Genomic DNA, 26191 nt, shown 5'->3' on the forward strand with positions numbered 1-26191 from the left:
GGCTTGTGTATTCTCAATGGCTGGGATGACATATGATAAATTAAATGTTTTATTTTATATTTTGGGACTTGTTTTGATTTGGGGGTTTTTTTTAGGTAAAAAAGGGTAGGCATAATAAGCTAATGCTTCAGCCTACATCTTTTGGGTCAACAATGTTTTTCTTTGTTTGATATTTTCCATGTATGTGCATTCCTTTGTACACTGTTAAAATAAGGACTGAATGAATATCGCTATTACACAGTGCAATCACCTTTTACTTCTTAATGTCAAGATATAAGCAAAACTTTAATAGTTACAGCAATATGTGAAACAATGTTATGTATGCATACAAAAACTTTTAAACTTTAAAATAAGACAGATCTTCATGCTATGACTAGAAAAAAAAAGTTGTCATCCCGATTAGATGGGTTATTTCAAGACAAGGAGCTATGCCTCTCCCCCATCATTTCCTAGTAATTTAAAAAAAAAAGTCTCACACACCTTTAAAATGTTACGGATACCAAAAACTAGCAATCTTCAACTACTATGAGACCCTTCCCATCACAGCCAAAGATTTAAATGATCACTAGCTCTTCAGGCACAAAATGGTCATTAAACTTGCAAGCTTATGTTAGTCAGCTTTGTCACCCAAGAGCTTGAATCTAAAGAATGATCGATCAGGAGATTCAGTTTTCAAAGGGGGAAATTAATTGGAGACGCGGACAAAAATGGCACAAGTTTCTGGGGCAGAGAAAATGGGGGCCCACCCAGTCTTTTGAGGACAGCAGGAAAAGAAAAAAAAAGAAAAGCACTATGACACTAAGAAGAACTCGATTAGGACGAAATCAGAGTCATCCTCCTTGTCATCGTCGTCCTCCAAGTCCCAGAGGAGGGTCATGGCAATGACAAAATCAAGTAGTTGTTGACCGTCCAAGTTTTCTACATCCTCCGTACGACTCTGGTGATAATGACAGAACAGAAACTTAAACTTGACCACTGGCATTCAGGATTTGAGTGAGAAAGTTGAAGTGATTGCAGACTTAAGGTAAATTGAAGTTTATTTACCAACTGCGATGTGCGGCGCCATTGAGATTTATCATGCCAATAAATGCATTCAGACTTGAAAGGGCAGTCTCCACGTCGTGTATAAAAAACACATCTTCTTTTACTGTAGCAACAGATTAAAAACAAAATACAAGATTGAGAATTCAGTGCATAATTGTAATCTGACCACTCCCACTCATGTTTGTCATTACAGACAAATGAGAGTGAGGGTAAAAGCAGTGTACATATTTTTGAATGCAATCATTTCCAAACACCAACTCTTTTCAGGTGGAACAAAAATCACCCCCCCCATCTATATAAAAAGGCCTAACATGACTATATCAGATTGCTAGCAGCTGTACTGCACCATTTTCAAAACAGTATTTACATTCAGCAGCCCACTAGGTCTGAAGAGTAGATACCAATTGTAGTAGTGTCCAGTTTGTGTCAATACTAGGTCTGAAATGACCCTGGAAAGGAGACCAAAGGTCATACCTGCATTTCTCTTTGAAGGTAGTAATGAGGGCTTCCTTTGCCTGGCCTTCAACCCAGTATTTGTAAGGGACATAAAAAGCAGACTTCACTCTGCACTGTGGGCAGCTCCTGAGGAACGAAAATAGCAGTATTTCAAGAACAAAACCTTCAGGGGTTTGCAGTTGATGAGCCAACTGTTGGTTTTAATCATTTTGCCAAAACCCACTTTATTACTTCCTCTTGCAAGTCCTTAGTTTTCCTCCAGGTAACAATGCATTCTAAACAGTAAGAATGATTGCAGTTTGGCAAGATGCCGAAGCGGCGTGCCTCTGGACTTGTCTTGTCATAGACCTTCTCCATGCAGATGCTACAGGTCACATCTTTACTCTGGAGGAAGGCCTCAGTTTGTCTCTGGTCAGGAGAGGAGAAAGCCGCAGCACCAACCTCTGCAGTCTTATCCAATAAAGTCTCCTTGGCACAGACAACTTTGCAGTTAAAGTCAAGTCTCTGACTGGTAATATACAACTAAGCTTAGTGTAATTAAATATATTTTAAAGTATGCACAGCAAACCTGCCGACTGCTGCCATCTGATGCACCTGCTTCAGTCGCCGAGCTCTGCGATTCCTGGAGAGCTTTTAGATTAGATTCAGCACCTGTCCAAAGAAAGAAAAAAAAGAGGAGGGGGGGTCCAATGTTGTATCATTGAGACCAAAACCTCGTAGAGTAAACTTAATAAAAGCACATGCAAATACCCTGCTGAGGTAGATGCGCTCTTGACCGCTCCTCAAAGACGTTCGTTGTCGTCAGATGTGAAACATTAAATACAGAAGCCCTGTGCGCTTGGCTGGACACCGTTTGGGCTTGAGAGAGCACGGGCTCAGACCCTCGTCGGCCGGGCAGTGCATTTCCAACACAAGAGGAGTGGATGTGGGGTGCTGAACCCCTTCTACTGGCAACAGCTGCATCACCATCAGACTGAAGGACATGGAGATATCTGAACAACAACAGTGAACGGGTTATGTAGTGTTGAGTGAAGGTCAAGTTCAAATTTTTAAAAAAAGCAACTTATTCAGGGTCAATCCAAACAAGGCAAGAAAGCAGAACCACTCACCTGCAGCCGTCACCATACCAGCATGCACCTTTCTGAAAGTATCTGCATATTTGTGTTGACGGCATCACTGAACAATCATGAAGATAACGACACCTTGACCCAAATCTGCAGTAGCCGTTCACGAACTGCCTAAATATATATATAAAAAGAAAAACTTGGTAGAAACTCCCAGATATTTGACTTGACCAGGTAACTTTTCATCAAGCGGGTGAGCCACAGTGTGTACAGGACCAGCAGACATGACAGCAACATTCATGAAAGACGTAAAGGCATAAAACTGGAGACTAGCTCGATATTCAAATCTCATTCTTAACTGCCAGTTGTGCTACCATCAGCTAACAAACAGACATCATCTAGTCCAACGAGCAGACGCACCTGCTGAGATCACTGTCAAAACCGGCACCGAAGTAAACATGTGGGTATGGACAGCCATGCCGAGCCATCTATCACTCGTCATGAGAAAACTTGGCGGAGAAGCGGTACGGGTGAATTTAGAGTAATTAACAGTCGGGACGCCAACGACCACCAGTTAAAAGCTGGTCGCTTCACTCCTTTTAATTACCTTTAAAAATCAATACGCACCTCGCGTTCCACCGCGTAACTGCACCTTACGTTACGTGATCCAACAGTGAAACGCATCACGTTTTGAAATGATACTTTACCAAATTTGCTCACCTACAAATGTCTCCCGCACGGACGGCTGGGTACTGCTCCATTGTCCGTCTTTACAATACGCCTCTGTAACGAAGTTCACTTCCTCCACCTAAATAGAACACAGGCGTTACATTTTGCCCAATTAGTTGAGGGCGCCAAATGCTCTTGAGTCGAGTTTGGTAATGGTAACGTGATGTCTCAGTTTAGGCGCCGACTACGTAGACCCGGGCGCGAGGTTTTTATTTGTCCCCCGGTAAAGCAGAAGTCGTTCATATTTAGTTGCGCACGAGCGGCGTTATTTCCCCCCATCCGTATTCCGACGAGCACCATGGCAACCCAATGTTGATTTTACCCTAATTTGAACCGTAAACACAACCATTACCTTACCTTAACCACGAATTCACCGTTTCACCCTAGTTTTAAACTATCACTGTTTAAAACTTCATCCTAAACCCACCCAATGTCAATGTATTATCGCAACAACTCGGTGATTTGTTTGCGCTGTAAATTACTCGCGTTTATGAATCATTCACGACCCTTTCTTCGCCATCGAAACGTGCTGTGATTTTTCAGGGGTTGGAGTAGACCAGGGAAGTTACAAGGTCCATCCATCCATTATCCCAACCGCTTATCCTGCTCTCAGGGTCCGCGGGGATGCTGGAGCCTGTCCCAGCAGTCACTGGACGGCAAGCGGGGAGACACCCTGGACAGGCCGCCAGGCCATCCCGCAAGTTACAAGGTCACACTGGCCCAAATGTATACTATGGCGTCCTTCCGTATATTTGAGAAGATAAGTTTTAAAAAATATCTTGACACTGGCTATGCATGTTGAGCTATATACTAAATGCCATGGGAAAGTAAAGGATAAATTATTCCCTATGATGGCAAAAAAAAGAGACTTGTTTGTCCTGTTGGCATAGTTAGGGCTATCATTTTTGTAAGATTTGTTTCCACCACTTGAGTCTGAGCGTCTCGATGCGTGCTCCAGGTGTAGAAATCCCAGAAAAACTGAATCAGTGCATGTCCAGATTAACTGATTCAGATTAGTCAGAACATTCACTTCTTTGTTACAAGGCTTGTTGTGTTCAGTGGCAAAAAAGCTTTAGTTTATTTGTAAAGCGTTGAACTTATTGTCATCCATCTCTCTGCAAAATCTCCCAACTCCGCTTTGTTCCCATGCCCTCAATTTAAAGTGGTGGGTGATCAAGAAATATAGCCTATATGGTTTAAATATGGAGAAAAAAATGCAGCACAGAGAAATCCAAATACTTATTAGCAAAACAGGGAAAATGAAATCACGCAGTTATTGTTCTCGTAGGTTTTAACTTGACTACTCGGGTTACAGATAGGTCACACGTGGTTCACGACAAGATATTCTCAGAGATTACGGACAGTTTCATGAATTATCAGTGAATCGATTACTTTCACTGTAGCAGAGGTAGTTTAACATCAAGATGTATGCTCCTTTTCATTTTTCCCCCACACACTTTGCTCGGACCATTGTACATCAATAATAAATTTGCAATGTGTACTTCTAGCAGTACAGTAGTTAAGGCAAAACTGTCAGAAATATGATCATATGGAAGCATAATGCCACTGAGTGAGGCAACATATACCATATAGAGGTAGTAAGACCAATGAATAGAAAACAAGAGGAAGCTTTCCATTTAACTCATCAATGTAGAGCTTGTTTTCACAATAACCAATCAAGTTCACCCAGTACAAAAAGAAACTGTAAAGCAAATAGAAATAGGAAATAGAAAGCAAATAGAAACAGCAAATAAATCGCTGTAAATAATAATAATTTGCTGTAAAGCAAATAGAAACAGGAAATAGAAACAGGAAATAGAAAGCAAATAGAAATAGGGGTGAAATGTTTGCTTTTGGACTCAAGATCTTGCATATTGATTTTAAGACTCTCCAAACTACAGATTTGTAGTATACTGACATTAATGACTTCAGTCTCTATGCCCAAACTAAAAATAAGAGGTTTTTTAGTAAGCTGTGACAGAAAAGTCTAGAAACTGATCTCTCATCTTCATTGGTTTTCTAGAATTAAAAACCAGCGATGATGGTACACCGCTCTTGGTCTGTCTACTGACAATGTATGCCAATTTCATATCTTCAAAAGTTATTTTTTATACTTGATCTATTAGGTGCAAATCTACAAACATGCAATATAAAAGAAAACTTGTACTCAGTATAGAAAAACAATGATAATTCAGTTTTGCTCTTACAGACGGCATCATTTCAATAATTACAATTAATTAGTAAAATAGTTACAAAGAAGAAAATTTGAGAAACCTTTAAAGTTCACGATTATTTGTTTAGCTAAAAACATGTCCCCTTCTCGAGCAACAAGTATTTATAATGTCATTAGGTTTGGAAAACTATAACTGTGCAGCACGATCTGTTCATTACAGTTAACACTTGGGCTGATGCTCTTAACTTCCTTCCTCTGACTTCGGTCAGGAACATATTCTCGCAAATAATTACAAAGTGAAAGGATATTACACAGATGTAGTCATAATGAGAGAGCTCTACACTGCTGGAGCCAGCCCAGTTTGTGATCAATTGCTTGTTAAATGCTGACAATAGTTTGTTTATCCAGGTTAATTTATGCTCGGGAAACTGAGCAACATATAGCATTTCTGTCAGCATCAAGGGTTCTGAAGTCTCAATGGCAATAAGACTTGATCCAAAATAGTATTCATTTTGGCAGTCTATATTAGCTTGCCAGCCAAACTGTGTCACAACCACGACCATGTTTGCAACAAAACAAGATTCTTGACATATGTCAATAAATAACAGTTTTGAGCTGGTAGTTTGTTGTCATAAAATCTGTCACGCCTGTCAAAAGTGTCACATGACCAAGCATAAATTAACCTTATAAAAGGTATGTGATTATGATGTAAACAAAAATTGTGCATACAAAGCTTAATCACAAAAGCATGAAAACGAACACATAACACCCTGGCTTCATCATGGATTCATCACACAGTGCAAACTGACTGCTTTTCTCTATTTCACTGAGACCATATATGTCAGAACAGGAACAGTTTTCCCTTTACAGCAAAACACACAAGAAAGGGAGGTCAAGTCCTTCTTAGGGTTAGCCATGTAGGGTTAGCTTTGTTGTTTGTATGTCACAACAGCAGCACCCAGGAGCCAGTGTTCTAAGGAAACCCGACCCCAGAACCTTTTTAAAAACATCAAACAGTTCAGTGACCGTTGTCGAAAGAAGGGACATGCCACACATGATTCCAGACACTAATCATTTACAGGACCACGGTGTAGGGAACTGTGACATCACAAGGTCTTTGCCATTTGTGTTAAGTCTACCATGTAACTTAAGTATTCAAACTTTCTGCATACACACAAATTCATGTGTGCGAAGCAGTGCTTGTACAGAATGCAGCGTATAGTAGAAATATCAATTAAGTCTGTAACTGTATTGCTAAAACCAGTCTGCGCTATAAAGCACTAATACATGTCCTTGTAGATCTCCTGTAACAGAGGGTGCAGTGAGGTTTCAGACTCTGTCTTTTTGATCTTCTGAACCAGCTGGACATTTTCAGTGACCAGCTGCCGGAGGTCAGCCATCTTCTGCAGCAGCTTAGGAAAGAGGTAAAGAGAATCTGAGTGGTTGGCCTGGAGGTGCTGGTCCAGGGCCTGTAGAATGTTGTCTTGACTCTGCTCCACCTGCTTCACGTTTATTAGCCCCGGACGGTCTGAAAGAACAAGAACATAATGGGACATCACAACATTAGCTGCCATTTATACACCATAAATAGTTCCATAGTTGTCACATTTAGCGTCATATGGATTACATCATTAATACTGTCGATAACTAATCAAAGAAAGTTGAATCAGTTCAACTGGTCACAACACTTATTGAGAGAGAAACGTTTCATCACTCATCTAAGTGACCTCTTCAGTCTCAACTGACTGCAGGTATCCTCACCCTTATATAACCCTGGTCGTTTTGGGGCATAACAACCAAAAACAACGATCAGTTTCACATGTAAATTGCCCTGAGCATTAAGTAGCATTTCAATGGCAATGTGTACTATTCACAGAGGATTGGGGAATGGTTGCAATCACAGCATTGTAAAATGGTGACAAATGTACTCCTAGCCCCCCCCCCCCAATTCAGGGAATGTTGTTCCCTCTTCATATAGTTGGCCTCTTTCACTTCCCATTCAAACCAGCATTCCTCCCTTTCAAGGATGTGCACATCCTCATCCTTGAAAGAGTGGCCACTGGCCTGTAGGTGGGTGTAGACTGCTGCGTCCTGGCCTGACGTTAGCGCTTCTGTGTTGTGCCATCCTCTTGGCCAATGTCTGATGTACAAGTCACGGCAATCCTCCCGGCACTTAACAGCATACACTATATTGCTCTGTTTGTGCCGAGGGGATCCTTGGGGTGGACCAATTTCTGGTGCAGCATGTTTTGTGGTTTGAAAGCAACTGAGACGTGATGTTTAGAAAATATGTGTCTCAACTGTTCCGACACTCCTGCCACATATGGAATCACCACTGGTTTACGCTTAGGTAGCTGTTGTCCTTCTCCTCTCTTCGGTCAGCTGGTGCACTGTTTGGGCGTCTTCCTGGCTTTAACAAATGCCCAGTTAGGATAACCACACTTAACTAGGGCCTGTTTAATGTGGAATTTCTCCCCTTCCCCAACTAGGAGTCCTGATGACTCCCAGTTTGTGCTCCAGTGGATGATGAGAGTCAAACCTTAAGTACTGATCAGTATGTGTTGGTTTAAGGTAAACAATCAAATGTCCCCCATCACCAATTACAATTTCACAGTCTAAGAAAGCTAACCTGTCATTTTTCACGTCCTCCCTGGTGAACTTGACGTGGTTGACCACAGAGTTAATGTGGTTGGTGAAATGTGGAACATCCTGAGATTTAATTTTAACCCAGGTGTCATCCACAAATCTGAACCAATCGCTAGGTGGTGTCCCTGGATAGGACATCAGAGTCCTCTTTTCCACTTCCTCCATATACAAGTTGGCTACTACAGGTGAGAATGGGGAACCCATGGCACACCCATGCTTGTGCCTATAGTATGGTCCCTGTACGTGAAGAACATGGACTGAAGAAACAGCTTCAGGAACAGACACACTTGGTCAGTGTTAAGGGTGGTCCAATTGCAAAGGAAGGGATAATTTTGTAATTTCATATGGACAATCTCCACTACTTCCATCAACAGGAACACATGTGAAGAGAGACAACATTGTATCCAGATGAACTGATTTAACTTTGACTGTCTTACCTGGATTACTGAATATGCATAAAGACATGCTGATAACCAATATTTACACCTTCTGCAACTAGAGGGGACCTGAAATTACGCTGCAATCTCACACTAGCAAGCAGTACCATAGGGTTGGAGAGTGATACCAACTTCTCAAAAATATTCCTGGTTAGTACTCAGAATGTTTGTTTGCATTTTTGTATGCATTTATTCATCCAATTAGGTTGGGAAACTTCTGTTCTGCACAATAATGTGCACTATAATTTTGTAAGACATTGTCAAATTTAAGACAAAAACTGTATATAAACTTAGCACAAAAAGTAAGGAAATTTGTGTTTGGTAGATTATTTCTTTATTGTAACAATGCTTCTTGGCAAAAAATCTTATATCAGGCACCTGACTGTCAGCACCTGGGGTACCAGAAGCTCAAAACAACAGTCAACAGCAACAGCAAAATAAGCTGTTTGGCATTGGCAGAGAAGATTTGGCAAATTTTTCATGGGTGCAACCCACATACTCAGCTCTGCTGCTCATCCCACAAATGCATGTTCCTTACAAATATGGCACCATTTAAAAGGGAAATAAACAGGATTTCCAAAAATATAATTTTTATTGCCATAAAGCATTGTTACAACAAACAAAATAATCTACCAAACACAAATTTCCTTACTTTTTGTGCTAAGTATATATATAAAACTTTGTTAAAAGAACCACCCAACGGTAGGGAAAGTGCTCAACAAATAAGGAGCAAACCAATCCAGTGAGTCAAGTAAATTCTTTATGAGACAGTACAAACCTGTTTCATGCCATAAGCAATCATCAGCTGTCAATATAGCTACACGAGGAAGAACATACCATTTACTGCCTCCTCATGCACATCACGTGCACAATGTCCAATGGGGAAGGGAGAGGTGCGACATTCAAAAATTCAAAAACACGTGATCGCTAACAGTCCAATGGGGGGGGGGTTGTATTTGTCTATTGGCATGATTTATTTATAATTACAAAATAGGTGCTTATATCTACGTCTGCAACTGCTGGCCAATTCATTCCTGTTATTCAATGTGGACATTTCTGGTTTACAAATGATAAAATATTTTCCAGTTAGACATAGATTGCACATTTTACTACTGGTTGAATATGCTTTGTTTTTTGAGAGGATTTTCCAGACAGTTGAATAACTAATGTTTCTGTCCACCAATGACCAAATATAACAGCTTAAAAATGTTACATTCTTTAAACGGTTGTTTCTAAAGCTACACGTGTGCATTAAACCTCTTTTTGAATGTTCCATCTGTTAGACCGACGTATGTCTCTACTTTGCCGTTATCATCTCTCCTACCGAACATTGTATGAGAGATGACAATGGCAAAATAGAGACATACGTCAGTCTAACAGATGGAACATTCAGAAAGAGGTTTAATGAACACATGTGTAGCTTGAGAAACAACCGTTTAAAGAATATACCATCTTTAAGCCATTATATTTGGTCATTGGTGGACAGAAACATTATGGCATGAAACAGGCTTGTACCGTCTCAAAGAATTTACTTGACTCACTGGATTTTGTGTGTATATATACACTCACTGGCCACTTTATTAGGTACATCTTGCTAGTACCGGGTTGGACCCCCTTTTGCCTTCAGAACTGCCTTAATCCTTCGTGGCATAGATTCATCAAGGTACTGGAAACATTCCTCAGAGAGTTTGGTCCATATTGACATGACAGCATCACGCAGTTGCTGCAGATTTGTCGGCTGCACATCCATGATGCGAATCTCCCGGTCCACCACATCCCAAAGGTGCTCTATTGGATTGAGATCTGGTGACTGTGGAGGCCATTTGAGTACAGTGAACTCATTGTCATGTTCAAGAAACCAGTCTGAGATGATTCGAGCTTTATGACATGGCGCGTTATCCTGCTGGAAGTAGCCATCAGAAGATGGGAACACTGTGGTCATAAAGGGATGCACATGGTCAGCAACAATACTCAGGTAGGCTGTGGCATTGACACGATGCTCAATTGGTACTAAGGGGCCCAAAGTGTGCCAAGAAAATATCCCCCACACCATTACACCACCACCACCAGCCTTAACCGTTGATACAAGGCAGGATGGATCCATGCTTTCATGTTGTTGACGCCACATTCTGACCCTACCATCCAAATGTCGCATCAGAAATCGAGACTCATCAGACCAGGCAACGTTTTTCCAATCATCTATTGTCCAATTTTGGTGAGCCTGTGCGAATTGTAGCCTCAGTTTCCTGTTCTTAGCTGACAGGAGTGGCACCCAGTGTGGTCTTCTGCTGCTGTAGCCCATCTGCCTCAAGGTTCGACGTGTTGTGTGTTCAGAGATGCTCTTCTGCATACCTTGGTTGTAATGAGTGGTTATTTGAGTTACTGTTGCCTTTCTATCAGCTCGAACCAGTCTGGCCATTCTCCTCTGACCTCTGGCATCAACAAGGCATTTTCGCCCACAGAACTGCCGCTCACTGGATATTTTCTCTTTTTCGGACCATTCTCTGTAAACCCTAGAGATGGTTGTGCGTGAAAATCCCAGTAGATCAGCAGTTTCTGAAATACTCAGACCAGCTCGTCTGGCACCAACAACCATGCCACGTTCAAAGTCACTTAAATCACCTTTCTTCCCCATTCTGATGCTCGGTTTGAACTGCAGCAGATCGTCTTGACCATGTCTACATGCCTAAATGCATTGAGTTACTGCCATGTGACTGGCTGATTAGAAATTTGCGTTAACGAGTAGTTGGACAGGCGTGCCTAATAAAGTGGCCGGTGAGTGTGTATATATACATATATATATATATATATATATATGTACATACACACACACACACACACACACACACACACACATATACAGTGCATCCGGAAAGTATTCACACCCCTTCACTTTCCCTACATTTTGTTATGTTACAGCCTTATTCCAAAATGGATTAAATTCCTTTTTTTCCCTCATCAATCTACATACAATACCCCATAATGACAAAGCGAAAAAGGTTTTGTAGAAATTTTTGCAAATTTATTAAAAATGAAAAACTGAAATATTGCATGTACATAAGTATTCACACCCGTTACTAGTACTTGGTTGAGGCACCCTTAGCAGCGATTACAGCCTCAAGTCTTCTTGGGTATGAAGCTACAAGCTTGGCACACCTATATTTGGGGTATTTCTCCCATTCTTCTCTGCAGATCCTCTCGAGTCCTGTAAGGTTAGATGGGGAGCGTCGCTGCACAGCTATTTTCAGGTCTTTCCAGAGATGTTCAATGGGGTTCAAGTCTGGGCTCTGGCTGGGCCACTCAAGGACATTCACAGACTTGTCCCGAAGCCACTCCTACGTTGTCTTGGCTGTGTGCTTAGGGTCGTTGTAGTGTTGAAAGGTAAACCTTCGCCCCAGTCTGAGGTCCTGAGCGCTCTGGAGCAGGTTTTCATCAAGGATCTCTCTGTACTTTGCTCCATTCATCTTTCCCTCGATCCTGACTAGTCTCCCAGTTCCCGCCGCTGAAAAACATCCCCACAGCATGATACTGCCACCACCATGCTTCACTGTAGGGATGGTATTAGCAAGGTGATGAGAGCTGCCTGGTTTCCTCCAGACATGACGTTTGATATTCAGGCCAAAGAGTTCAATCTTGGTTTCATCAGACCAGAGAATCTTGTTTCTCATGGTCTGAGAGTCCTTTAGGTGCTTTCTGGCAAACTCCAAGCGGGCTGTCATGTGCCTTTTACTGAGCAGAGGCTTCTGTCTGGCCACTCTACCATAAAGGCCTGATTGGTGGAGTGCTGCAGAGATGGTTGTCCTTCTGGAAGGTTCTCCCATCTCCACAGAGGAACGCTGGAGCTCTGTCAGAGTGACCATCGGGTTCTTGGTCACCTCCCTGACCAAGGCCCTTCTCTTCCAATTGCTCAGTTTGGCTTGGCGGCCAGCTCTAGGAAGAGTCCTGGTGGATCCAAACTTCTTCCATTTACAAATGATGGAGACCACTGTGCTCTTCGGGACCTTCAAAGCTGTAGATTTTTTTTGTACCCTTTCCCAGATCTGTGCCTCGATACAATCCTGTCTCAGAGGTCCACAGACAATTCCTTTGACTTCATGGCTTGGTTTCTGCTCTGACATGCACTGTCAACCGTGAGACCTTATATAGACAGGTGTGCGCCTTTCCAAATCATGTCCAATCAATTGAATTTACTACAGGTGGACTCCAATCAAGATGTAGAAACATCTCAAGGATGATCAGTGGAAACTGAATGAACCTGAGCTCAATTTTGAGTGTCATAGCAAAGGGTGTGAATACTTATAGACATGCAATATTTCAGTTTTTTATTTTTAATAAATTTGCAAAAATTTCTACAAAACCTTTTTCACTTTGTCATTATGGGGTATTGTGTGTAGATTGATGAGAAAAAAAAGGACTTTAATCCATTTTGGAATAAGGCTGTAACATAAAAAAATGTGGGAAAAGTGAAGGGGTGTGAATACTTTCCAGATGCACTGTACACACACACATACACACACACACACACACACACACACACACACACATACACACACACACACATATATATATATATATGTAACTGTTAAAATAAATACTCAACGGTAGGGAAAGTGGTCAACAAATAAGGAGCAAAATAGTCTAGTGAGTCAAGTAAATTCTTTATGAGACAGTGCAAGCCTGTTTCATGCCATAAGCAATAATAAGCTGTCAATAAAGCTACTCAAGAAAGTGGAGCAGGAAATTGTGTTCATTGTGTCTGTGTCTAGCTACGGAGAGTTTACCTCAGATTTCCTTGGATTAATTGATCTGGGTGTGAACTAAGCGTCACAGGACATAGTGAACGGACTGGAGCAGCTCTTCCATACTTGTGGTTTAGGGGATCAGTGGAAGACGAAGTTAGTCTTGGTGTGTACAGATGGAGCAGCAGTCAACGTTGGAGTTTACAATGGGGTCGTTCCCAAATAGCGTCAGATGGTGGCGATCGGGGATTCCCTTGTGCATATTCTGTGTACTGCCCACACCCTCGAGAACTGCACAAAGTCAGCTGATCGCATGGTACCATACTGTGAGACATTTAATCACTCTGTTGTCAAGTTGCTGATCTTTTGTTTACAGAGAGGGGACGCAAAAAGAACAGAACTAAAGAAGATATGGTATTGCCTTTGTGAAACTAGCGAGGTCACAACATCAGATGGTCTGCATGGAGGCAAGAGACTCTGTTGAAAATATGGAGGCTATTACCTGCCATTCAAATTCGAGTGGCTACAAGTGATGACAGTGACCTAAAACATATCCGCACAGTGTTGTCAGTGTTTTCTAGCCAACATCCTTGACACTGGAAACATTTTACAGTTCACCTCCCTCAGGTTCCAGCAAGATAAATTGGTTATTGGTGAATGCAAACATGAGCTCATGGTAGCTGCTGGACAGCTGACACTATTGCTTGACAGTGAAGGCAAGTACAGGAAAGAGACTGTTTCAAATGCTGATGCTGAAAGGGACAAGGCTGATGTATTGAGAGGTCTCACTCATGAGCTTGAAAGCAGATATGAATCCCTTAATTCATGTGATCAATTTTAAATTTTTGATCCTTTAACTTGGCCTCAAGAAATGCAAAACCACAGTTTTGGCAACACAACACTTACTAACATCCTCCAGAAATGTTTTCCAGCTTGTCTGTTGACAGTGACTCCACTGTAAGAGAATGGATGTGTTTAAAGCAAGCAGGAAAATGTTTGGCAGCCTCCTTTGTATATGACTTGGTCAACACAGTGAAGATAAGTAATCCAGATAGTTACTCCAACATTCATAAAGTTCTTCACTGTTGTCCCTTACACTGCCCTTGAGCAGTGCTGCATGTGAAAGGGGATTTTCACATCTCAACATAATAAAAAGCAAGCACAGATCCTGCCCGTCAGACTCTCGCCTCTCATCCCTGATGCACATCCACTTGTCTAAGATGACAACAGAGACTTTTGACCTGAAGCCAGCTGTTGACTTATGGCTGAGAACAACTAATCGCAGACTCAACCAGGGAGAAAGAAGTAGGCCTACATCTTCATCTGCCATGTTTGAAAGAGAGGAAGACAGTGAGGAGAGCAGTCAGGAGGGTAGTGATGATCGACAACTTGTAGGATAACCGTGCTGTATAAAGACTGAGTACCAAGCAACATTTCCAGGTTGTCCTTTGAGAACCAGACCAAAAAAGTTATGTGCACCCCTGACCCCTGCACACACACACCCACACACACACGTATGTATGTATGTATGTATGTATGTATGTATGTATGTGTACATACACACACACACGCACATATATATATATATATATATATATATATATATATATATATATATATATATACACACACACACACTCACCGGCCACTTTATTAGGCACACCTGTCCAACTGCTCGTTAACGCAAATTTCTAATCAGCCAATCACATGGCAGCAACTCAATGCATTTAGGCATGTAGACATGGTCAAGACGATCTGCTGCAGTTCAAACCGAGCATCAGAATGGGGAAGAAAGGTGATTCAAGTGACTTTGAACGTGGCATGGTTGTTGGTGCCAGACGGGCTGGTCTGAGTATTTCAGAAACTGCTGATCTACTGGGATTTTCATGCACAACCATCTCTAGGGTTTACAGAGAATGGTCCGAAAAAGAGAAAATATCCGGTGAGCGGCAGTTCTGTGGGCGAAAATGCCTTGTTGATGCCAGAGGTCAGAGGAGAATGGCCAGACTGGTTCGAGCTGATAGAAAGGCAACAGTAACTCAAATAACCACTCATTACAACCGAGGTATGCAGAAGAGCATCTCTGAACGCACAACACATCGAACCTTGAGGCAGATGGGCTACAGCAGCAGAAGACCACACCGGGTGCCACTCCTGTCAGCTAAGAACAGGAAACTGAGGCTACAATTCGCACAGGTTCACCAAAATTGGACAATAGAAGATTGGAAAAACATTGCCTGGTCTGATGAGTCTCGATTTCTGCTGCGACATTCGGATGGTAGGGTCAGAATTTGGCGTCAACAACATGAAAGCATGGATCCATCCTGCCTTGTATCAACGGTTCAGGCTGGTGGTGGTGGTGTAATGGTGTGGGGGATATTTTCTTGGCACACTTTGGGCCCCTTAGTACCACTTGAGCATCGTGTCAACGCCACAGCCTACCTGAGTATTGTTGCTGACCATGTCCATCCCTTTATGACCACAGTGTTCCCATCTTCTGATGGCTACTTCCAGCAGGATAACGTGCCATGTCATAAAGCTCGAATCATCTCAGACTGGTTTCTTGAACATGACAATGAGTTCACTGTACTCAAATGGCCTCCACAGTCACCAGATCTCAATCCAATAGAGCACCTTTGGGATGTGGTGGACCGGGAGATTCGCATCATGGCTGTGCAGCCGACAAATCTGCAGCAACTGCGTGATGCTGTCATGTCAATATGGACCAAACTCTCTGAGGAATGTTTCCAGTACCTTGATGAATCTATGCCACGAAGGATTAAGGCAGTTCTGAAGGCAAAAGGGGGTCCAACCCGGTACTAGCAAGATGTACCTATAAAGTGGCCAGTGAGTGTATATATAAAGCAGGATAATCGGTTTGGATAATGAATGAATATACATATATATTTATATATATATTCATTCATTCATTATATCAGCTGATGACTGCTTATAGCATGAAACAGGCTTGTACTGTCTCATAGAAAATTTACTTGACTAACTGGATTATACACACACACACACACACACACACACACACACACACACACACACACACACACACACACACGCACGCACGCACACACACACACACAATGATGCTCTTTAAGTAGATAAGAAATTTCCTATACTGTCACCACGGCAAGGTTGGTGACAGGGGAGAACGTAGCTAGGCAGCATCAGATGCTGGTCTGTAGGATGACTTTGGAGACCACGAAGAGTAAGAGAGTTAAGGCAGAGCCAAGGATTAAATGGTGGAAGTTGAAGAAGGAAGACTGTTGTGTGGAGTTCAGGGAGGAGTTAAAACAGGTACTGGGTGGTAGAGAAGAGTTGCCAAATGGCTGGGCAAGCACTGCAGAAATAATGAGGGAGACAGCTAGGAAGAGACTTGGGGTGTCATTAGGATGGAGGAAGGAAGACAAGGAGATTTGATGGGAGAAGGAAGAAGTACAGCAAAGTATACAGAGGAAGAGGTTGGCAAAGAAGTGGGACAGACAGAGATGAAGAAAGTAGACAGAGTACAAGGAGATGCAGCCTAAAGCAAAGAGAGAGGTGGAAAAGGCAAAGGAAAAGTCATATGGTGAGTTGTACGAGAGGTTAGACACTAAAGAAGGAGAAAAAGACTTGTACTGATTGGCTAGACAGAGGGACCGAGCTGGGAAGGATGTGCAGCAGGTAAGGACAATCAAGGATAGAGATGGAAATGTGCTGACAACTGAGGAGAGTGTGTTGAGAAGGTGGAAGGGGTACTTTGAGGGGCTGATGAATGAAGAAAATGAGCGAGAGAAGGTTGGATGATGTGGGGATAGTGAATCAGGAAGTACGGTGGATTAGCAAGGAGGTAGTGAGGGCAGCTATGAAGAGGATGAAGAATGGAAAGGCAGTTGGTCCAGATGACATACCTGTGGAGGCATGGAGATGTTTAAGAGAGATGGCAGTGGGGTTTTTAACTAGATTGTTCAACGCAACCTTGGAAAATGAGAGGATGGCTGAGGAGTGTAGAAGAAGTATACTGGTACGGATTTTCAAGAATAAGGGCGATGTGCATAACTGTAGTAACTACAGAGGTATAAAGTTGATCAGCCACAGCATGAAGATATAGGAAAGAGTAATAGAAGCTAGGTTAAGAGCAGAGGTGATGATCAACGAGCAGCAGTATGGTTTCATGACACAAAAGAGCACTACAGATGCAATGTTTGCTTTGAGAACATTGATTGAGAAGTATAGAGAAGGCCAGAAGGAGTTACATTGCGTCTTTGTGGATTTGGCAAAAGCATACGACAGGGTGCCGAGAAAGGAGGTGTGGTATTGTATGAGGAAGCTGGGAGTTGCAGAGAAGTATGCAGGAGTGGTGCAGGATATGTATGAGGGCAGTGTGACAGTGGTGAGGTGTGCAGTTGGAATGACAGATGGGTTCAAGGTGGAGGTGGGATTAAATCAAGGATCGACTCTGAGCCCTTTCTTGTTTGCAATGGTGATGGACAGGTTGACGGACAAGATCAGGAAGGAGCCTCCGTGGACTATGATGTTCACGGATGACAATGTGATCTGTAGCAAGAGTAGCGTTCAGGTTGAGGAGAGCCTGGAGAGGTGGAGGTATGCACTTGAGAGAAGAGGAATGAAAGTTAGTAGGAGCAAGACGGAATACATTTGCATGAATGAGAGGGAGGACAGCGGAATGATGAGGATGCAAGGAGTAGAGGTGACGAAGACATATGAGTTTAAATACTTGGGGTTAACTGTCCAAAGTAACAGGGAGTGCAGAAGAGAGGTGAAGAAGAGAGTGCACGCAGGGTGGAGTGGGTGGAGAAGAGTGTCAGGAGTGATTTGCGACAGAAGGGTTCCAGCAACCGTTAAAGGGAAGGTTTACAAGATGGCTGTGAGACCAGCTATGTTATATGGTTTGGAGACAGTGGCACTGACAAAAAGACAGGAGGTGGAGCTGGAGGTGGCAGAGCTGAAGATGCTAAGATTTTAATTGGGAGTGATGAAGAAGGACAGGATTAGGAATGAGTATATTAGAGGGACAGCTCAGGTTGGACGGTTTGGAGACAAAGCAAGAGAGGCAAGATTGAGATGGCTTGGACATGTGTGGAGGAGAGATGCTGGGTATATTGGGAGAAGGATGCTGAATATGGAGCTGCCATGGAAGAGGAAAAGAGGAAGGCCAAAGAGGAGGTTTATGGATGTGGTGAGAGAGGACATGCAGGTGGCTGGTGTGACAGAGGATGATGTAGAGGACAGGAAGAGATGGAAATGGATGATCTGCTGTGGTGACCCCTAATGGGAGCAGCCGAAAGTAGTAGTGGTAGTAGTAGTAGATCAACTGCACAAAAAAAGTTATAAGATCTACCTAAAATGACCATGACCAGTCAAAATGACTGTGCGTTATTTGTGCGTCATGGTTCGTGTCACGTCACTTTTTATGACGTGTGTTGGTCATGTCATTTCCTTTGCGATGGTCATTGCTCTGTCCTAGAAACAAACTAGTGTTCTGCAGTGCAGAGTAATAGTCTAAACTTGATTTTTGATTATTTCCAACATATCTGGGTACAGCTGCTGTTTCAGACGCACCATGACTACCACCGAGGAGTTGCAGTATTTACAGGCGTTGGACAGCGGCGATTTTAAATTGTTTGAAAAATAGTATAAATGTTGTTAAAATTTTCATTTTGATATTCAAGTTCGACCATGTCTCTCTGAAGTTTAAATTGTTTAAAAATAGTATCATAGTTGTTAAAATGTTAATTTTGGTGTCAGTCGTTTACTAAACAGACATGCTAACATGTGCAATGCATTAACATCTCAATTGGGTATTTATCTTGACAGAACATAGAGTTTAAAAACAGGCGGTCAATTTGACCGCCCATGGTCATTTTAGGTAGGACTGAAATCCCAGTCGTTCTAGTGTTAAAGACAACCTTCTGTCTCACCTCCACAGAGAATAATGGCAGCAACAAAGAGGGCCAGGTCGCTGTCGTCGAGCTCCAGGGCATTGAATTTGACAGCAAACTCAAATTTCGGTTCCATGATCTCATTGAAGGGACTTCTCAAACTCCGCAGAAACTCCCTGGTCACAAAACCTTTTCCATTGGCCACCAACAGTCCATCTTTGTTCATGAGAGAGGGGAGCATGGCAAAAATGGCCTCGTGCACCCCATACTTCAGTAAAGTTACCTGCAGAAACCAAAAAGGACATTCATTGACCATTATGGATTTGTTAATGTAGTCATGTACTGCTCATATTATGGCAGGTTCTGAATATAGAAAAATCAGATGGAACAAAAGAAAAGGTTATGCCATACCTGGTCATTGAGGAAAAGGTCTACAAACCCTGGAATGCTCTTGGCAAACTCCGTGAGCTCTCGCACAGTCTCCACGGTGGTGCACTGACAGCGGTAAAACACATGGACTCCAATCTCCTTGGTTAAGGGTGCACCTGGAACCAACTGGCTCCATACTAAACCACTTTCCGCCTGCCAGAGTGTGTCCATATCGTAGATCACAAAGGGCTGAAAGGAGAGAGAGCATCCACTCATCATCAATGGCCATCCGTTAACTTCACAGACTTCAGACTAAGATACAAGTATTTCTGGCATGACATAATGACATTTTCAAGAAGAAAGACATTCGTGCACGAGCATAATACACAATAACAGCATTTGCAATTATGAGGCACGTTCTGCTTTTACTGCAAAAACTGATATCTATCTGTCATCATTTACATTACTTGATAAGTATTTGGCCAACTCTATCGAAATCAAATTACAAGTACAACTGTGCATTAAGCCTGAAACCATAAATCACTAGAATTAACAGCAACCAACTGTAAAGACTACAAGGGTCACAGCCCTGACACCAAGATGTGATAAAATAGTCCTGTGACCCAAGGATTCTGGGTAAAAACATAAACCAAGAACAGAGGAAATGAAGAAAATGTACTTATGAGATGTACGGCCCTGTCTATCTATATCAACCAGATTGGGAAATCTGAGAGGAGTGATTTAAAGACTGTGGTGTACCGAGGAGCTGCTGGTCTTCCCAGTTAGAATGCTACGAGCCTTTTTTTTGGTCATGCTGAGGGTCTTCTGGTAGGCTGTGTTGACACTCTTGGCCAGGCTCTTCAAGTCTGAACCACCGGGCTTTGAGAGGTTCAGCTCCTCTGCCAGCAGGCCTGCCACTAGCTTCTTCCTCTCTGCCTCTGGCATACGTCCATATCTGATTGCTGGACAAACGTGCGTGTTTGTCTTGGTATTAGTTGACACGTCTGGACTAAGTCACTTTGTCAGCACATTAACTTAATGCTCAAGGAGACACTCATGCATTTGTGAACAGAATGAGCTTGCTTCTGAATTATGTGAAATAAAATTACCCTTTAAAACTCAGTTAAGGGCATTTGTTTGTTTGTTTGTTTTCTCACCATCATGGGACATTCCCAAAGACAGGCACTTCTGGAAGCGACAGTATTGGCACTTATTCCGATTCTTCTTCTGAATCCTGCAAGTGCGCTCGCAGCGCTCATACTCCAGTTTCATTCTGATGGTCCGCCGAAAAAAGCCCTGGGTAACAAAAGTAGCATCAGACTTGGGCAAACACACAGCAGCCAATATCAGGATTTCTTATCTGAAGCAAATATACTGTGATCCCCTTATATTGACTCCGATCTATTGTTTCTTTGTGGTTTTATTGTTTGGTATGCATCCCCATCAGTGAGCAAGAAAAAAAAAGAAGTTCCATAGTATAGTAAACATGTGTAGTAAGACTGCTGGTATAAACTTTAGCCCAATGAAATCAATCTACAAATCTCAACTGGTGAAGAAAGAACAGGCAGCTATTCGAGATGTGGCACACCGTTTATCAGGAGCAAACGAACTAATGCCATATGAACAGGCCAAAGCTATGGGATGCTTTACTGCCGAACCCATCAGGCTCACAGATTTTTCATACTCATAAATACAGCTCAGCTGAAAAAACTTTACAACAATATCGTCAAGTCCCTGAATGTGTAAACACTGTACTATGTTTGTCAATTGTATCTTACTTCTGCGTGGGGCATAATATATGGTATATACTTTGTGATTATTTGCTCTATCACTTCTCTGACATCTGTGTCCCACAAGCTGAATTTTCTAACGTGTTAATTAAAAGAAATCTCTAATCTAGAAATCTTACCTTGCAGCCCTCACACGCATGGACACCATAGTGGTAGCCAGAGGCCTTGTCTCCACAGATCTTGCACTCCACACTGATTCCACTCCCTGTGCTGTCATCTCGGCCAAGACGCAACTGTTCTGACAGCGAGGGAGTTGAGGTATGGGACAGGTCTGTGTAGCAATATGTGGGAGGATATGAATGACAAAGCACTTTCTCAGTTTATCATAATCAACATCAAAAGTGCCTGAAAGCCTTTTATTAACAGATTGGCTCTCTGGTGTTTTTTTTTCAAGGATCATCAATAGAGGTGGTCTAGTGACTAGTTGGTCTTGGGGAAGGCCATTTTGGAAGCTGGGGTGTTACAGATGAGACTTTGTGTTATCTAACCTGTGTAGTTTGTAGAACCTTTGCGGTTGTCTTTCCTGCTATGATTGTTCACATCCTGCCCCTGAACCTCTTTCTCTACATCGTGCTGGTCCCCATTTGGGCCTCTGGATGAAGGTGAAGCATCCCTCTCCTCATCCTCGGATCCATCTGTGGCTTTCAGGTCTTGCAGGTTGGGTGCCTTCAGTTCACTTATCCCCCCACCAGAGTCTGAGGCTCCAGACTCCCCTTCTAGTACTGTCCATTTAACTGGAGCTGTTTTCTTGGGGGAATTTGGCTCACTACAGCCATTTATCCCTTCATCCTTCTTGATGGCAGGTTTCTCAAAGCCATCCATGGTTTCTTTTCAGGCTGATCCAGCGGTTGTCCTCTTGTCATGTAGCCTGCATAGCTCCCCTGTTTAAAAAAAAAAAACAAAACAAAAAAAAATAAATAAATATACTGAGTGTGTGCGTGTGCATGTGTAGAATAGCTAATGATTCATAGAAATTAAAAACACAAGTTTTTTTAAAGCCATGCCTTCTAGAAATCATCTACTATATAAACAAAAACAAATAAATAATAAATAGGCTGATTACTATCCCAGAGCTTAAATAAATTATAATTATAATTCCTAGGTTGGTTGTTAATTGAATCACAATATCCCATCTCAGTCCGCTTATTAGTTAGAAACGGAGTTGTAGCAGAAGGGTTTACAGGGCTCCAGATGACGACTAAAATGGTCGCCAATGCGACTAACTTTTTTATTTTGTGACCATTTTTTTCCTGCCAGTCGCCACCATTACCCACAAGCCAAAAAAAAAAGGCCATACATTTTTTTTGTTGTTGTTGTGTGTACTGAACTCTCCTATTGCGCCTGCATCTACCTGACCTATCCCATGAACTCCTGTACAGTTTCCAATACATAAACTTATCTGCACTCCTGTCCTACGGTGGTTGAAGCTTCGGCTGTACAGATGAACAAAAACAGTGCGTCACGTTTATCAGGTTAAAAACGTGAAGTGTTAACTTTATGAATTGTGTTTAATTTAGTTTGATTGAGTTTGAATTTAGAAGTTAGATGTAGTCATCTGTGTAGTTAGCTAACGTTAGCCAGCTAGCAAGAAAACGAAATGCGCATGAAAAATATCAGACTTTTTCTCATTCCCTGCCTGTCCAAACCCAGCCTCCTCTACATCAGATGCCGACAATGTCGAGACCAACTCAGCCAGTTAAAGTTCTCAAGTGACAGTTGAGTCATCCCAGCCCAATTCAATCAGTGTGCAGTCCTTTAGAGATGATGATAACCAAGCGCAGCAAGTGGAGTCTTCCTCTTTCGTCCCTGCGGCTCCCATCCCTACAAGACAGTTTAAACCAGCTTGGCTACAAGAGTTCACCTGGTTACGTTATGACAAGGGGAAAATGTAAAATGTCATTTTAAAAAGGAAACCGCAAAGAAGCATGGTGACAGTAAAAAACAAGAATGCCAGGGATTGTGTCATTGCTCGGTCTGCCCCTCGTGCCATCCCAATAGTGAAAGTGCAACGTGCTAGTGATAAAATTGCAGAAAAAGAGATGAGGGAATTCAGAATGAAGAAGTACCATTCACAAAGTTTAGCTCTCAGATTCTATTGATGCAGAAGAATGGCATGGATGTGTCAAAGACATATGATAATGATACAGCATGTGCAGATTTTGTAGTCTGCATTGCAGATGAATTGAAAAGCAGTGTGCTTGAGGGGGCTTTAAAGGCAAATTACATCTCTGTTATAACTGATTGGTGGACAAATGTCTCAGGAAAAGACAATGTTATTGTATACTGCAGGCACTTATTTGATGGAACAGCTGTGACCCATCTAGTAAGGTTGGCCAAACTTGATCACAGTCATGCAGAAGAAACCCTAAATACTATCAAGTCACTGCTTGAAAATGCAGAGCCACCCAATCCAAACTGGTGGGTACACAAAATGAGTGCGTTTGGAGCGGACAGCGCAAGCGTTAACATGGGTGCAACAGGGGGAATAGGGGCTTATTATAGTTTAGGGTTAGACTACACTGGCTGGCCAAGTCACACTGACATGGTGGTGGGAGATATGGACTCTGAGCCTGAATAAGCAGGAAACAACTAACTGCACATAGTTGAATAAAAAAGTGGGGGGGGGGATAAAAGAAGATTGGACATTTAAGTATTTATGATTGTGTAGACCAGTGTTTCTCAAACCTCTCCTGGGGGACCACTTGTCCTGTATGTTTTAGATCGCTTCCTGCTCCAACACAGCTGATTCAAATGATCAACTCGTTATGAACTCCTGAAGCTGCTTAATAACAAACTGATCATTTAAATCAGCTGTGTTGAAGCAGGGAGAGCTCTAAAACATACAGGGCAAGTGGTCCTCCAGGTGACATTTGGGAAACGCCGGTGTAGACTATGGAAGGCACAGCAAACAAAGGCAGACAGTACAGAGGGGAAAGAAAAGGCAGTCCTTTAATAATGTAGCATAACACCACTAAATTTGGCTCCTAAATATTTTGGGTTTATGAGCTTTTTTTGTTGTTGCCTGGAGCTCTGGTTTATCCTTGATGGCACACTTACACGGAGGAGGCCACTATGTGGCCATAACCAATCTGAAATTGGTGTTCAATAAATGGTAAAATGACTGCATTTATATAGTGCTTTTCTAGTCTACTGACCACTAAAAGCACTTTATAATGTATGCCTCATTTACACACTGATGACAGAGGCTGCCATGCAAAGTGCCAACCTGCAAAGTGTCATCAGGAAGAGTTTAGGGATTCAGTGTTTTGCTCAACATTTCGACACGTTCTCTTGGAGGAGCTGGGGATCGAACCAGCGACCTTCCGATTAATACATGACCCACTCTATCTCCTGAGCCATGCCGTCTTAATGTGTGTCCTGCAGCCGTATTGAAGGATGTATTCCACTGATCTTCATTGCATGTTAGTGTTTCCAACCTCTACTAATATTGTCCTCCAGTGTTAGTTTGGCATTGCAGCTGCTGTTTGAGCACATATTTGCAGTCATTTTACATTTCTGAATAATACACATCCACTTATTTGTTTCATGTTAGCCAACTTGCCCCAGGGCCTTAGTACTAGTTTTAATGTTCTGTTCTAACGTTTAAACGCCTCGACATGTTCGAGAAGATTTTCCTCTTCAATCATATTTTTACCATTGTATTACTCATTTCTTTTTCGATCCACCTTTCTTCTGCAGCAACAATACATTCACGGTTACATTCTTCTCGCACCAATCTTTTTCGATTACCTTTACAGCTGCTGCAACAGTTCATTTATCCAGCAGAGATCGTTGAGGTTAACCTAATCTAATTCCACATGAATAGGATAAATGTACCACAGAGCAGCCCGAATCAAACTTTGGCTGACATAGAAAATCCTGTTGTGGGGACACGGTGCCTGATAGCTTCCAGAGGAGAAAGGTGGCTTGTAATGTTCAGACTTGCCGTCCAGCGAGCAACCTGTCACACTGGTTTTGGTTTTGAAAAGATCTGCTACTCCAGTTTCCTACAAGTAATTCTGTGAAGGATTGGCCCTGTGACTGGATACACGGAGGCGTAGGATGAAAGGACCGATTAAGAATGACAGGCAAACCGTGAAACTTTTTTTAGTTCGACTGTTGAAATAATAGCCAAGCGCGTCGGTCGGCCATCTAAGTACCACTAGCTAAGTTAACCGCAAGCTTAGCTCCTAACCTTGAACGCTGGCTGAAATTCTCCCAGCCAGCTCGATCGTTAACGTGGCTGACCCAAATTCCACTTACGGTGTCTTTAAATAGCCAACTTACCAAGTTTGCTTACCTTCCTCAGCGGTGCTCGCTGGTTTAGACGTCTCAGGCCACGAGAAAATACCACCGGGGTTGAAAGAAACAAAAAATACAGAGCCGCCACCGGCGTAACGAGTCCCGTCCACGGCTGACTGTTGACAAGTTGTGGGCACTAGCAGCAGTTAGCATTGGAAGCTAACGTCGGATTGCTAACAACACTTTCAGGAGAAGCGCTGCCCGTCGTGACGCTACGCACGGACAAATCTCTTCCGTCGGCAGGGAGAGAAACAGTTCCCTGTTCCTCCGCCTGCTAACATGCCCGATAGGTTTGGGGGCGAGCAGATAGACAAAAACTTGACTGATACCCTTCTCCGACTCTCCCCCCCCCCCCAGAACCAACTCGTCCCCAGCTTTGCTTCACCCTCTCCCTACGGTGTGTAGCTACATACGGGAAAAACAGCGCTCCCTCCGTCTGGTCGTGTAACAACACGCCCCCCCCCCCCAAAGTTAACGGAATTGATTTTTTTTTAACTGAAATCACATCCATATAAACAAAAGAAACCATCCAAATGGATTAAACGTTA

The 26191-nt window shown here is 42.6% G+C and overlaps 2 protein-coding genes across 2 annotated transcripts; both read right to left on the reverse strand.

Annotated features, from left to right (window-relative positions):
* Positions 1–790: 790 nt before the first annotated feature.
* Positions 791–3408, reverse strand: LOC130129137 (E3 ubiquitin-protein ligase makorin-2-like). Its single transcript, XM_056298949.1, has 8 exons — positions 3285–3408; positions 2610–2738; positions 2251–2492; positions 2069–2151; positions 1724–1968; positions 1519–1626; positions 1045–1147; positions 791–961 (listed from the first exon to the last, which is right to left on the reverse strand). Exons 1-8 carry the CDS (start codon positions 3323–3325, stop codon positions 791–793), a joined length of 1122 nt encoding a protein of 373 aa, XP_056154924.1. The 5' UTR covers positions 3326–3408.
* A 988-nt stretch (positions 3409–4396) lies between these two features.
* Positions 4397–26034, reverse strand: ppardb (peroxisome proliferator-activated receptor delta b). The gene is made up of 8 exons (XM_056275159.1): positions 25642–26034; positions 21830–22222; positions 21461–21612; positions 20709–20847; positions 20311–20513; positions 19594–19800; positions 19222–19465; positions 4397–6994 (listed from the first exon to the last, which is right to left on the reverse strand). Exons 2-8 carry the CDS (start codon positions 22161–22163, stop codon positions 6747–6749), a joined length of 1527 nt encoding a protein of 508 aa, XP_056131134.1. The 5' UTR covers positions 22164–22222; positions 25642–26034; the 3' UTR covers positions 4397–6746.
* Between the last annotated feature and the right edge of the window lie 157 nt (positions 26035–26191).

Source organism: Lampris incognitus, chromosome 2 (genome assembly GCF_029633865.1).
Source record: "Lampris incognitus isolate fLamInc1 chromosome 2, fLamInc1.hap2, whole genome shotgun sequence".
NCBI classification, from domain to species: Eukaryota; Metazoa; Chordata; class Actinopteri; order Lampriformes; family Lampridae; genus Lampris; species Lampris incognitus.

Bases quoted from the DNA above. Each gene is read 5' to 3' on its own strand.
- LOC130129137 (XM_056298949.1), bottom strand. From the start codon at position 3,325: ATGGAGCAGTACCCAGCCGTCCGTGCGGGAGACATTTGTAG. The intron at 2,739-3,284 runs GTGAGCAAATTT...ATATATATTTAG, and splicing joins CGTGCGGGAGACATTTGTAG to GCAGTTCGTGAACGGCTACT. The intron at 2,152-2,250 runs GTATTTGCATGT...TTCTTTGGACAG, and splicing joins AGCGCATCTACCTCAGCAGG to GTGCTGAATCTAATCTAAAA.
- ppardb (XM_056275159.1), bottom strand. From the start codon at position 22,163: ATGGATGGCTTTGAGAAACCTGCCATCAAGAAGGATGAAGGGATAAAT. The intron at 19,466-19,593 runs GTATGGCATAAC...TGGTTTCTGCAG, and splicing joins ACCTTTTCCTCAATGACCAG to GTAACTTTACTGAAGTATGG. The intron at 6,995-19,221 runs GTGAGACAGAAG...TTGTTCTTTCAG, and splicing joins TGCCATTATTCTCTGTGGAG to ACCGTCCGGGGCTAATAAAC.